We start from the raw sequence: 14,762 nt of genomic DNA, 5'->3' as shown, positions 1-14,762 counted from the left end.
CTCTCTCTCTCTCTCTCTCTCTCTGCACGCCACTGACTCTGAACATTAGAAACAAACTTTAAGACCAGATAATTAAATCAACTGTGAACATTTTATTAAAGGTGTTCATCATGAACAATATCTTCAATACTAACATTATGTGTTTGTTATTGTTTCATTTGTCTCAACTGATTATAGAATCGAATAAAATAGTGACTTTTGGCAAATTAGTTTGGCTGAAATTAATGATGAATTTACATCCGAAAAACGACTCAAAGTTAGTTTATTGTTGTACTTGAATTAGTGCTTCAAAGCCAATTGTGAGCAGTGATTTGAATAATGTCTTGCAATGTCATATGGTATTAGGCAAGCTTTCAAGTAGTTTTGTAACAGGTTGCAAACCTATACACGATTCTGAATGAGTTTCATATGGCCCAATAGCCCAATAGCACCAGGGTTTGCCCATCTGGATGTTGCTATATAAAACTGACCAATCAAGTCATTGTAGCAGACATTACTAAAAAATCAAACTCACAAAATGGCATCCTGACAAAATGATCCTCAACATTTCAATTAAGAAAAAATACTGGGGGAGGTGAACCCACTCCTACACACTCAAATAAGGGATTTTTATAATTCTAGGTGGAAGCAGACTTACCAGGTAAATCCAATGTTCTTGGTAATGTGTGAATGCTTTGAAATACGTAAACCTCTAGCTACCGGGCAATCAACTGGAAATCTTTTAAGTTTATTTTAGTTGTAGTTTATGGTGTTATAGATCCAATTTTCAAATTTTTTGGGATCAGTGTATATTGAAGGAATACCGTTCTGTGCACAAGGAATGAGACCCCAGCTGACAATCCCAGCAAGCTCCCATCTTCCTCCTGTTTTAACGACGAATGGACCGCCGCTGTCTCCCTGTAAATAGAAAGGCAAGAAACAGGTTAGAGTTTTTCAGACACAGTTTAACATCAAAAATGTTTCGTCACAAACAGCACACAAGATATGACTGGTTTTATTTTTTATGTTAATCAAGACTGGTGTTGGTTTATTTTTATTGTGCGAGCAGCTCTTTGAAATTTTGTTAATAAACAATAATAACAGGTTCTTATGTAGCGCATTTAACAAAAGCCTATCATCTCGCTTTATACTAAGTGGATTGGTAATTGGGCCATAAACATTCCTGTAATCTGGGCAGTATACAGCCCCGAGCTGCCGTGGCGCTCCAAGGGCTTTTTCAAACACAATATCAACCTCTACCCTTGCAGGTGCCCATTTATACTCCTGGGTGAAGAGAAACAATTACAGGGAAGTGTATTGCTAAAAGCTAAGACACAAGTGTCATGGCTGAGATTCGGCCACACACTGTGATGACTAAACCAGTAGAACTTTAATTTGATGGGCTTAATAACGCCCGACTGGTTAAGAGTGAATAATATTCTGTGTGTACTTACTGAGCATGCTCCCTTCTGCGCGTTGGGGAATCCAGCACAAACCATGGCGTCATCCACAAAGTATGGCTGCATAACCTTTACGCAAGTGTCATGGTCAATTATTGGTGTCATAACCTGTTGGAGCTTATCTGGATACCAACCTAGTATTTAAATCATATGTGTAAATTAAACCTTGTTTAAAGGCAGTGGACACTATTGGTAATTACTCAAAATAATTTTTAACATAAAACCTTTCTCGATTACAAGTACTGGGGAGAGGTTAAAAAGTATAAAACATTGTGAGAAACAGCTCCCTCTGAAATAACTTTTTGAGAAAGAAGTAATTAGAAGAAATAGAAGGGACACCCCTAATACTAATAGTATATATCTACTCTGTTGAACAGTGGAAACATTGTCAGTTTATGGAAAACGATAAACAGGGAGTTCAGGTGTAAAAAGGGAAAACTTGCATTTGGAACATATAAAATTGAAAAGTAAAAGGCAAAATGTATATTGGGAGTGAAATTTGTAAAAATACAAACAAAAAAACCCACAGCAAATACTTTGCCAGTAAACAGCAAAAGGAATACGAAAGAAACATTAATTTTGTTTTCTTTTTTTGTGAATTACAAAAAAACAAACACATATATTCCCATGGTGGCCTGAAGGTGGCAACATTTACCGGAGAGTTTTAATAATATCTTGCTTTCTTGATCAACAGCAAAAAACACAAGGAAATTTGACAAATTGCACATCATTCATTTCTACATCAGAACGTTACCATCGTGGAAGTGAACAATGATTAGAACAATGAAGCACGCAGCACGCAGCATTACTTGTTTGATTGCTATTGCACATGCACGCACACCATCACGCACACCATCACGCACACCATCACGCACACCATCACGCACACCATCACGCACACCATCACGCACACCATCACGCACACCATCACGCACACCATCACGCACACCATCACAGACGCCATCACGCACACCATCACGCACACCATCACGCACACCATCACGCACACCATCACGCACACCATCACAGACGCCATGTTGTAGGGCAGATATTTGAATGGCGATGTCATATTCAATACGGTTTATAAAAAGGCACAAGAACCCTACCTGCTTGTCCATAGTACTGCATTTCTCCCCAGCCTGTGACGAACCCATTCCCTGCTGTGTGAGTTTTTGCAGGCAGGCAAACAGTGCTGATCTCGTCACTTAAGGTGAAGTAAGTTGCTAATTTAATCAGCGCAATATCATTCACAAGACCGCTTGGATTCCAATATGGATTTTTGAAAATTCCTGCAACTTTCGAAACTACCACACTGTCTGAAGGAACTTTGTTGTCATGAGCACCAAGCCAGACTTCCCATAAATAAGGAGCTTCCTTCCTAAAAAAAGAATAAAAAAGATAAAATAAGAATAGAGCCCTTGCTTGTCACATCAAAAGCCCCCTCACTGGGGTCAAAAAGCTCCCTCACTGGGGTCAAAAAGTGCCCTCACTGGGGTCAAAAAGCGCCCTCACTGGGGTCAAAAAGCGCCCTCACTGGGGTCAAAAAGCGCCCTCACTGGGGTCAAAGGAGGCAAATGATTTGTGCGTAAAAACAAGCATGCAACCTCGGCGTCCCAGTAGTGTTTCGCGTTAGCAAGGGGTCGATTGGTAGAAAGGCGTCTAGAAGCTTGTACACAATTTAAAGAAACCCACATGACCTCTTGTTCAGGGGAGTAGTCACGTCAGACCGTTGCAGATGGGGGAAGGAGGGGGATGGGAGGTTGTAGCCTGCATCTCTGTTGAGAGAATTTCTGTTTGGGTGGGTATCTCGATGGCTTCAATAGAGCTAAATACAGCAATCATGAAATCATGAAATCACCACACTCTGTAAAGCGCCCAGATCAAAATAACGATCGAGGGAACGATATATATAGTGTTTTGAGGTTATCAAATCATTCCATGATTGGCAACCTTGCAAAGTAGCAAGTCTAATTTCACAGTGCAGTAGACTTGTAGACTTGATTTGCAAGCCCAATAGACCTTTATCACCCTGTCACCATCTTGGTCATGTTCCCTGTTTCTAACAATAGTAATGCATGCTAACATTCATTACGCAAATATGGTACCACACTATTATTTCGTCCTGCCTCAGTTTGGTTACAATGAGTTGGAATGGAGTAAAATCAAGATGGCCACACCGTAATAAAGGTCTATAGTGCTCAGATTAAAAGCCTAGTGAATTGTTGAGTTATTTCTTCGAACTTACCCCTCTACACAGTGAGCTGCTGTTACAACCCAATTGTAGTGTACGAGCGATCCACCGCACCAATGTATTTTAGTACCATCGTACTGCTTGAGTTGAAGACTAACCTGCCATGGCCAGGAGTTGGCCTGGGCTTCGTGTCCTCCCACAACGCGCGATGATTCATCGGGAGGATTGGCTGGTTGCCCACAATCTTCAAATGAAATCAAATTAGATTACTGATTATTAAGGGAAACATAAATCAGTGGTTTAGTGTTGTATGAAGCTTTACAAAACTTAAGTTGTGATATGAACTGCAGGAGTGATACACTTACCCCCAAAAATTGGCATTGCTGGAAGTCTTGCACCTTACACACTTTATAGTCTTTGAGCTATACTGAATTTCTGAGGCTCATTTCCCATGCTATTTTCTAAGCGACAGTAGAGTCATGATATAAACTGGTAATACTTACCATCCAAGTTGGCATTGCAGGCGATGAAGGTTGCCATTAACACAAACAGTGAACGTAGCATCATGGTGAGAGAGGTACGATGAATGGTCAGCCGCAAAACTCCACTCCCGAATGACCATCCCAAGATGAGACACTCATATTTATACACTTTTAATTATCTGCAGATCTCTGTGTGCGAGACAAAACAGGCGCCTTTTATGATTGTGAGTAAATAAGGTTATTGGTATTAAAATATTGGTCTTCAAACATCAGTGATGAAACCAATAACTGAAATGTATATTTTTTTTTGTCTGAGATAGGGGAGTTCAAACAAGTTCATATGGCAAAACTGGTCCACAGATGGCTAAATTACATCCGTTTGACCGATCTTCGGTACATGGACATTTGGCCGTTATCGGTCATTGGCATAATCAAGTGTATAAATAGGTTTTTCATATTTGTGAACTTTGAAACATCCGATTTACATAGACTTACAAAGACAAGAGTAATGTTGGTAACTTGTATTCAAATTAGCATAAGAAAAATGTCTGTTCAAGAGTAACTATAAATATAAATACGAATAGTAAATTAGGGCGTACAACCACGTGTAAAATCCCGTTAAGGGAGTGTTGGCTCTTAAAAGAGCCGGTAAGGTCTTGATGCTTTGTACAGTATACTCTGCTCATCTTCAGGAGAATGTTTGTTCACTTTGTGGGGTTTAACTAGTACATCACTACATTATTACATGTACATGTACAACATCAACAAACATTAATGTTTGTTGAAGTGGAAGGCGAGGAAAGATACCACTATAAAGCAAACCAAACCACCCATCTCATCATCCAAAATGTTTCTCATGACAGAAACTTTTATTTCTGAAAAGAACATGAGTCTTTGATGGAGATATGTTAAAGGCAGTGGACACTATTGGTAACTACTCAAAATAATTACAAGCATAAAACCTTACTTGGTAATGAGTAATGGGGAAAGGTTGATAGTATAAAACATTGTGAGAAACGGCTCCCTCTGAAGTGACGTAGTTTTCAAGAAAGAAGTAATTTTTCACAAATATGATTTTGAGACCTCAAGTTATTTGAGGTCTCGAAATCAAGCATCTTAAACCACACAACTTCATGTGACAAGAGTATTTTTTTCTTTCATTATTATCTGGCAACTTTGACGACCGATTGAGCTCAAATTTTCACAGGTTTGTTACTTATACATATGTTGAGATACACCAACTGTGAAGGCTAGTCTTTGACAATTACCAATAGTGTCCAGTGCCTTTAAAGCCAGGTTCAATTGCTAAACTTTCCTTGCATGAACCTGAACAAAAACTAGCCCAATGCAACTCCCACGGATGTCTATTAATCAACGGAGCCAGTGAATTTATCTTGATAATGGAAGTTTAAGGCTAGTCATGTGTTTGTTCACACAAACGGCTCCCTCTGAAGTGACGTAGTTTTCTAGAAAGAAGTAATTTTTCACAAATATGATTTCGAGACCTCAAGTTATTTGCAGGGAAATCTTGGTGGTCTAGTTAATAGACACTGCTATAGAATTGCAATGGTAAGGAGATCGAATCCAATCCAAGTTATATGCTCGTGATTTTTTTCACCGAGCTCGGGAAAGTACTTAGTTTTCAATGCTTACAATCATCGGTGTAAGGGTCAAACCGAAAATTAATAATATCACATATTTACAATTATTTATTTCTTTTTTCACCAACAATGGCTACTGCTGTTCTTGTTACTGTTCGGCTACTCATGCAGAATCTTTCTTGAAGGCTTAAAGAAAACCAAATACACATGAACAGGTATATAAAAGTAAGTGTAAAAGAAGCAGTCCAGTGCAAATACATGAAAGAGAGACAGAGATATACAGAAAGAGAAAGAGATATACATTTCTGGTGTTTCTGATCAGCAGAGTGTGGGTGCGAATCCCCAGCCGTGACACTCGTGTCCATAAGCAAGACACTTAACCAGTGCTTCGTCCTTTGGATGGGACGTAAAGCCGTTGGTTCCATGTATGGTGTAAAAAATAACCCAGTGCAATTAAAGAGATGGGGTTCGCTCTGGTACTCCTAGCTGTGGCTGCTAAATGCCCCCGAGCACCTTGTTGACCTTTATGTGCTACATAATTGGGTCTCAGAATTCACAACTTCAATAACCTATCTTTCTGAAAGTTTGTATATACTCAGCGCCTTGAGTACCTTGTTATGTAGATACGTGCGCTATATAAGACTTCAATATTATTCATCTTCTTATTATTTTTTAGAGAGGCAGAAAGCATACAGAAAAAGCAAGTGGTAAACAATAAACACAAATATTTCTGTAAAAAAAACACAGAACAAACAAAACAAATATAAATAGCATTTGAATCACAGTTGCTTATTTTGATTGCAGCAATCTAAATAAAAGAAGCCTGGTATGATTGTGCACAAGTGTGCTTCCCCGTTTAATTGACTTTTAATAAACAAAATGTGTACCTTGGCTCCTGTAACTTGCAAATGAATCTCGGCTTCAGTCCATTCTTTTACAATCCAGCAATTTTCAACCCAGTTGCTGTTACTCTGTAATGCAAACAAGAGTCATCAATTAAGGCAATTATTCGGTCAAAGAATGTTGGATTCAAGATGTAGTATACTTTTGGAAAACTTGGAGATGGAAAGGAATTTTCTTGTCCAAAATGATGGACTTTCCTTTGACAATGCAATAAGGAGTTGGGAATACAATTGTAGGCTTGTGTGCTTTTGTTTTTGAAAGGGCAAGGGCACCAAGGCAATATCCTTAGTACCCTATGAGGAAATTGTAAATTTCTACTGAAGCATTTCAAGGGGCAATGATCAGGGCCCAATTTCATAGAGCTGCTTAGCAAGAACATTTGCTTAGCAGCGCTCTGAAATTGGGCCCAGGGGGCATGGAGGCAATGCCCTTTCATTGCCTCGGTAAAAGTATCAGGCCTGGCATTGGGAAAATAGAACGAACTGTTACAAACTACTTACCAACCAAAAGAACATATGGTATAAATGCAAAAAAGAGTTAGTGGTCTGACATTTTTACTAGTTACTAGCAGAAACTTTCTCAGCCTTCAAAGACTCAGGCCACTAGCTATTTTTTTTGGACGAACAAAATTGCTCACGGTTTTTTAATACTCACGATTTAAAATCTGGTCCATGGTAAAACACAAAAACTACAACAAAAGTCACAAACAATTTATATAAAAACAGCATTTCTGATTTTAGCTAGAGTGCACTGTAAATCATACACAATTTATTTACAATTTTCAATATACTATATCAATTTTATCTAACATTATTCATCTCATATTATGTAATATTCAGAACATAAATTTAAACTCTACTGTCAATTAAAAAAAAAAAATTCTCAGCAAGACTTACACGAAGCACAAACGAATTAAATGTCAAATAATGCTTTAGTGCTCATCATATCCTATGAGATTTAAGAGTTAAAGTTCAGAAAATTCAGCTTGCCATTTTTTTTAGCTTTTGACTTATTACTTGAAGTAACAAGAAAAAATGTTAATTTGATGCAGTGAAAAGCCTAAAAAAATAATAATACAAAATCATGGACTTCACATCAAATCAAACTCTAAAAAGGAAAGTTTTTTATCTAAGTTTTTTATCTAAATATGGTGATGGATTGGGTCGGATTGGCAGGGTGTGGGTTCGGATCCCGGTCTTGAAACTTGCTACATAAAATTGGGGAGGTAGTGCATTCTGCTCTACCGGCTAGGCTTCGAATTGAAGATACCCAAGCCTACATTCGTACGGACTGTGAAAGGGGTAACCCTGTTTCAGCCCTAGGAGTAGGTGGCAGAGGCCTCCGGAAAAAAATAATTGTAGCCCACACCTTGAAGTGGCCTTCAGGCCTTGTGTGTCAGGCAACTTGCATAAAAAAATAAAAAAAATAAAAAAACCAATTTCAAAAACTGGCATGATAGTTGGACCTTAGAAAAAAAGTTTGAACAGTTGATTGAGTACAAGGAACATTTTATCAAGTACAAGGATAATAAACATGATGCAGGCCTTAATCAAATAAAGATTTTTTCCCCAAGGGTGAAAACAATCTGACACCAAAAAAAAAACTAGAAAGAATATCATGCCTGCAGGAAAACTTTGTTTGGAGCTTTTCAAATCAGCTCTTTTACAACACTTCAGAGATTATTCAAGAGTAGAATGAACATAATTACTGCCCCCAGTTTGCTCATAATAAATATTATCTTTGCAACACATCATGTAGGTCTAATTCCAATTTTGAAAACGAAAAGGGGGAAATCCAAAAGGTACAATTTGATAGAGAGAAATAACTTCCCTATTTTGTATTACATGTATACACAACTTTTGATTGGTTACTCAGAATTGTAAAAAAAACACCACCATAATCTCATAAATGTTATGAAATTTACTTGATGTACCTCATACACTCCAAAACCCTTTGCACATGTTGAACAATTAACTATTGTCCCTTGCTAAACAATTTATGACCACCGCTTGTTTTTTTGTTGTCCTCATGCATGATCGATTTAGCAAGCTTTCACATAGATAAAGTAAAAAATATTACAAGCATTAAAGGTTCCCTTCAAGTGATGATTTTGCGCAAGTCCTTCGTCAAAACTTCCGCTAGCAGAAAATTCTGTCTGAGGTCCGGACCCTTGAAATGTTCCAGAAGAATTGAATAGAGACCTTGAAGAGCTTAATCATGGTTTTCCTTGCAAAGTGCAATTTGTAAAATTTCACAACCATGCGAAAACAAAGCAAAGGACCCCTGCTAAATTGCTCATGTGAAAAGGGCTGAAAAGTGCTATATTGTCAATAGTTCCCTTTACAACTTGTTCACAGTGGGTGAGTAACTGGTGAGGCTTCCTGTATAATACTGTAGCCTAGCCCATGAGATAACCCATTTACAGGGGTTATCTGTCTGTTGATGTAAACTTTAAACCATTGTAACCATATTCCAATGAGGTAAGCATCTTACAGTGGTTATCTGCCTGTTGAGATGACCTGTACACCACTGCAAACATATGCCTTTGAGTTTACCTGTTTACAGTGGTTATTTGTCTGTTGAGGTAAACTTTAAACCCCTGTGACCGTTTGCCAATGAGGTAAACCCTTAACAGTGGTTACAGTGGTCTACAATCTGTTGAGGTAAACTTTAAACCCCTGTGACCGTTTGCCCATGAGGTAAACCCTTAACAGTGGTTACAGTGGTCTACAATCTGTTGAGGCATCCTGTCCACCATTGTAACCTGGTCCACAATGCATTGGTACTGTCATATCCTGGCCGGTAAGGTAACCTGATCAAAGTGTTCATTAAGGTAACACGTAAAACTACTTTAACTTGGCCAATGAGGTAAACCGTTCACACTGGTTGTCTGTTTGTTGAGTTAACCTGTTGGGTTTACCTGTTCCTTGAGGTAACCTTTACACGGTTGTAACTTGATGTGGTAAACCGTTTAGAGTGGTTAATTGAAGTAACCTATGGATGAGGTAACTACTTTATTGTGGTCACTATCCACTGAGGTTGCCTGCCGAGTCTTGATTTTGGACACTGTCTGAGGTCGATGTAGCGCACCACTATAGGATGATGTCATGCCATCGATCAGAGACTGTAGATTGTGTAAATGCTGAGCCTCTGCGTTACTTATTCTTGCCTTTCTTGCTCGGCTGTAAAAAATAAAGAAAGCTTTCAAAAATGTCCACTTTGTCTTCATTATTATCATTATATATTTCTATTTAAAACCATTAATCACTGCAGCTCCCAAGCCTGAGGAAACCAGCAAACAAGGGTGCTTGTTATGTGAACCAGGAACACTGGGGTTAACCCCTCCTCTTCCGCGACAAGTGTTAAGGGTTCTTTTATGAGCACTACCAATTTTAGTCGATGGGACATACGAAGGACAAAGTAATTTTGGTAAAGTGGACACAACTATCAAGACAAGGACTCGAACCCCTGCTGATTACAAACGCAAGAGATTAAGTCCGGTGCTCTTAAAGGATCTATACGTACTTTTTGTACAACAAAAAACACAATGTCCACAGATTTACATTAAACTTACAACGATTGAAGGTAATGATAGTAGAGAGCGTACATGTACCTTTAAACAAAAAATGGTTGCTGAGGTGCTTTTGAGAAATGAGAAAAACAATGTCATGGAAATAATTATCGTCTCAGTGATCATCAAACGCAAATTGTTTTAGCATGTAGAAACGTATTTTCAAGACATTGTTTTATTCATTTCTCAAAAACTACAGCACCTCAGCAGCCAATTCTTTAAGGCACATGTGCGCTTTCTACCATCAATATCTTCAAGCGTTGTAAGTTTAATGTAAATCTGTGGACATTGTGTTATGTGTTACAAAAAGTACCCAAATCCTTTAACCGTGCAGCCACAACACGCCAGAAACAAAACAGTCAGAAATGGTATAACCATACACCAAGTCAGAGAAATAGTTACACAATAATGTAATGGCAATTCACTGCATTAATTTACATGAACACTAGAAATACAGTCTTTTTCTCAATGCTTTTCCATATTCTTCACACTTTAGGGCACAACTGCACACTAAGTTCTTCCTCTGCTGCCCTCTTGTGAACATGAATGGCAAATCCAATTCTCAACCTGCATCATTATTTCACAAACCCGTTTCTCATATTTTATTTACAACCCCTCTGATCAAATAGCGCCCTCTTGTGTTGATGAAATGATGCCAAGGCGGCAATGCTCAAGAACTAGGTCACTGATCCTTCATCAGCCTGTATGATCAGTCAATCATTGTATTAACTTATCGGGAATGACAATTTTATGATACCGTTCAATCCAATAAAAGAGCAAGTTCGAGTGGGTCATTACTCAGCTACCAAATAGAGCAGTAAATCCTATAATCTGGGGCAATAAAACATGAACACGATATATTAGTTCTTTTTTGGCACAACCCAATTTCATTTTAGCCTCTCGGCACATCAGTTTATTGCTTCAGAAACAGAAATCCATCAAATAGCTCTGATAACGAGCCACATTTCTTGTGAGCAGAAACTTATGCTAAGCAGAATAACCTGCATGGCAGTTTCAGGTTACCGGCCAAATTAATACCATGTATGTAAGAGCGGAGGGTGGGGGGGGGGGGGGAGGAGACGACACTGCCCTCCCAATGGGACAACTGCCCTCCCAACATTCTGGCAGAAAAGTGGCGAATAATTGGGCAAAGCATGGACAGAGAAGGCAACAAACATATTTTACACTAGGATTCAAACTGCCTCTAGCTACCAGGCAATCTCGGTGGTCTAGTTGGTAAGGCACTGCTCTAGAATTGCAAAGGTCGTGGGTTCGAATCCAACCCGAGTAATATGCCTGTGATTTTTTTTCTTCTTCACAGAACTCGGGTAAGTACTACAGTATACAGTGCTAACAGACATCGGTGTATATGGGTATAAACCCAAAATGAATTTTACACTAGTATAAATTGGTACTCATGTTTTTATCTGGTGTACCATTTCGGGCAAACAGTCCCCACATGCCCATTAGTCTATCAACACAACTTATGACCTGTCAGTATATCACCTGGAAATATCTATGGGAGACTTTCTGGGACGATAGAGGGCAGCAGACTTACCGGGTAAATCCATTGTTCTCAGAATTATGCGCATGTTCAGAACTACGTAAACAATGGAAATATACCCGGTATGTCTGCTGACACCTAGCGTTGGAAAGTCTCCTATTGAGGGTTGTATTGGGCCCAATTTCATTAAGCCTGTTAAGCACAACAATTTGCTAAGCACAGAAAAGTAATGCTTAATAGAAACAGGTTAACAGCCAAACTTACATTAAATTCACAATATTATGACTGGTGCCTCACTCAATTTTTGCTTAGCAAAGAAATTTGTCAAGCAGTATTTTCGGACCCTGGTATGAATGTTATACTCTAGCTAGTATTCAGATTGAAACTTATCTGTGTTCTTTGATGAGTAGAACTTTTTATTACAAAACTCGTTTTGTTCTTACTTTAGCAGTGAGTTTCAGCGCATCGATTTGATCCTTCTGTGAGGTGAGTTTCTCATTCATACTGCACAGATGCTCACTCATCATACTCAGTTGATTCTCGTAGTTCCTTGTCGTGGTCTGCAACTCATCCTGCAAAAACAATAAGACTCAAAGATCAGAGAAACTCACAACAGCTTGAATTGAGGCTAAGATTGAGGTTTATATTGAGTCCTGTTATTAACACTTCACAACTGTCTCTAGCTACCGGGCAATCTCGGTGGTCTAGTTGGTAAGATACTGCTTTAGAATTGCATAGGTCGTGGGTTCGAATCCCACCCGAGTAACATGCCTGTGATATTTTTTCACAGTACTTGGGTAAGTACTGAGTATACAGTGCTAACACACATCGGTGTATGGGTAAAATCAAAATGGATATTCTTTATCCCCGATGCAAATTCAACGTCTATTACTTTGCTTTTATATGTCTGCTTGGCAAATCCCAGTTACAGGCTTTAAAGGCAGTGGACACTATTGGTAATTACTCAAAATAATTGTTAGCATAAAACTTTACTTGGTAATGAGTAATGGGGAGAGGTTGATGGTATAAAACATTGTGAGAAACGGCTCTCTCTGAAGTGACATAGTTTTCGTGAAAGAAGTATTTTTCCACGAATTTTATTTCGAAACCTCAAGTTTAGAATTTGAGGTCTCGAAATCAACCATCTAAAAGCACACAAGTTCGTGTCACAAGGGTGTTTTTTCTTTCATTATTATCTCGCAACTTCGACGACCGATTGAGCTCAAATTTTCACAGGTTTATTTTATGCATATATTGAGCAACATCAAGTGAGAAGACTGGTCTTTGACAATTACCAATAGTGTCCAATGGCTTTAACTAAGTAGGAAGAATATCATGCCTGTTTATGGTGTGAGCTTTAGAAGACTTTTCAGGCTATTTATCCATTTTTGTTTTCTCCAAATTTTTCCAAGGGCAAAAATAAAGGCCGAACATCAGTAGTAAGAAAACCATGCCTGTTGTTGTGCTTCACAAATTCATGTGCCTACTCGCTTGATGAAACTGGGTCACTGATATGTATATATTCCTATAATCTTAAATTAGATAACTGTCACACGGTGTCTCTGGATATCAAAGACACATACACCTAATAATGGGGAACATTCTAAGCAACCGAACACCAAGTGTAACAGTATCGGTTGGCAGAACGGCAACATCTCAGCTGCGGTAACATCAGCCATGACCTACATCCACTGACTCTGCCGAGTGAAAGTGGGCCATTCCATTTAGGAGTGGCTCAGGTAAAACAATCTACGGGGAGGGGGTCTGTACTGGTTACTCTAAGTAACAAAACCCCCCCTCATACAAAGATGGAATGAGCCGAGGTTTTCAAAAGCCTAAATTTAAAGAATTTTGCAAGTCTTGGACTTCATTTCACTTGAGGGCAAGTACTGGGGGAGGGTCTGTACTTGTTTCTCTAAATACCCCCCCCCCCATAAGATGGAATGTGCCAAGTGGGATCTGTGGTTGTCAAAAAGCTAAATTAAAAGATTTCTGTAAGTTTTTAACTTCATTTCACTAAGGGGCAAGCTGACTAAGAAAGGAGCACTTTAAGAGGTAGCATGTGGCCAATACCACAGCAAAGAACATAGGTGTACGGCCCAGGGGAGCAGGAGGGACAACTTCAGGCAAAAAAGTGGGGGACAACTCGGGCACAGCAAGAAGAAAAAAAGAAAAAAAAGGACTTGTTATTTGTGTTTCTATCTGTGTACAGTTTTAGGCAAACCAACCCCTCTAAGGCTTGATATTTGGTCCAAGGAAAAAAGTAGGAACATTTCATGTACAAGAGCTGACCTTCATGTACACAGGCTATTTAAAGGCAGTGGACACTATTGGTAATTACTCAAAATAATTATTGTCATAAAACCTTACTATGTAACGAGTAATGGGGAGAGGTTGTGATAGTATAAAACCTTGTGAGAAACGGCTCCCGCTGAAGTAATGTAGTTTTCAAGAAAGAAGTAATTTTCCACACATTTGATTTTGAGACCTCAGATTTAGAATTTGACGTCTGAAATCAATCATCTGAAAGCACACAACTTTGTGTGACAAGGGTGTTTTTTCTTTCATTATTATCTCGCAACTACGATGACCGATTGAGCTCAAATTTTCACAGGTTTGCTACTTTATGCATATGTGGAGATACTGCAAGGGAGAAGACTGGTCTTTGACAATTACCAATAGTGTCCAGTGTCTTTAATCTGATTTTTCGAAGGGTAAACAAATCTGAAGTCAGACTAAAGTAGGAAAAGTATCATGCCTGCCCTCTGCCCCCCTCAACCAAACAGTCCACACACCGCACAAATAGGAAAGAAACACATTGATATTTGGATTATACTTTCTTTTTTTAAATAGACTCTATCCAGGCCAGCGTACTGTGAACCTCTCAGGGCACTTCAGTTTTTCCCAGTTGAGAATACGAAAGCTACAAGTTTCACTAAAATTACTCAAGCTTTCACAAATACACAAAAAACGAAATTGATTATGTTTTATTACTCTGTTCCCGTACTATGTAAGTGCATACTGTTCCCCAGTGAGATATGACAATTACAATAAAGAAAACAACGTGGCAG

General features: G+C 38.7%; 1 protein-coding gene and 1 long non-coding RNA gene across 2 annotated transcripts in view; both read right to left on the bottom strand.

Annotated features, from left to right (window-relative positions):
• Positions 1 to 72: 72 nt before the first annotated feature.
• Positions 73 to 4,197, bottom strand: LOC117292635 (chymotrypsinogen A-like). The gene is made up of 5 exons (XM_033774798.1): positions 4,134 to 4,197; positions 3,685 to 3,874; positions 2,546 to 2,817; positions 1,434 to 1,573; positions 73 to 897 (listed from the first exon to the last, which is right to left on the bottom strand). Exons 1-5 carry the CDS (start codon positions 4,195 to 4,197, stop codon positions 733 to 735), a joined length of 831 nt encoding a protein of 276 aa, XP_033630689.1. The 3' UTR covers positions 73 to 732.
• Positions 4,198 to 9,710: 5,513 nt separating this feature from the next.
• LOC117298969 overlaps positions 9,711 to 14,762 on the bottom strand; it is a 28,346-nt gene continuing 23,294 nt past the window's right edge. Inside the window, exons 2-3 of the long non-coding RNA XR_004520020.1 lie at positions 12,135 to 12,263; positions 9,711 to 9,798 (exon numbers count right to left, since the gene is read on the bottom strand). This is a non-coding gene — a long non-coding RNA (uncharacterized LOC117298969). The remainder of the gene's footprint in view (positions 9,799 to 12,134; positions 12,264 to 14,762) is intronic.

This window comes from Asterias rubens, chromosome 1 (assembly GCF_902459465.1).
Source record: "Asterias rubens chromosome 1, eAstRub1.3, whole genome shotgun sequence".
Lineage (NCBI taxonomy): Eukaryota > Metazoa > Echinodermata > Asteroidea > Forcipulatida > Asteriidae > Asterias > Asterias rubens.
The sequence above is the reverse complement of the archived record's forward strand: the minus strand, read 5'-3'. Positions and strand labels throughout refer to the sequence as shown.

Bases quoted from the DNA above. Each gene is read 5' to 3' on its own strand.
- LOC117292635 (XM_033774798.1), bottom strand. From the start codon at position 4,197: ATGATGCTACGTTCACTGTTTGTGTTAATGGCAACCTTCATCGCCTGC. The intron at 3,875-4,133 runs GTAAGTATTACC...TTTCATTTGAAG, and splicing joins CTGCAATGCCAACTTGGATG to ATTGTGGGCAACCAGCCAAT. The intron at 1,574-2,545 runs GTAGGGTTCTTG...TTTAAATACTAG, and splicing joins GCAGTACTATGGACAAGCAG to GTTGGTATCCAGATAAGCTC.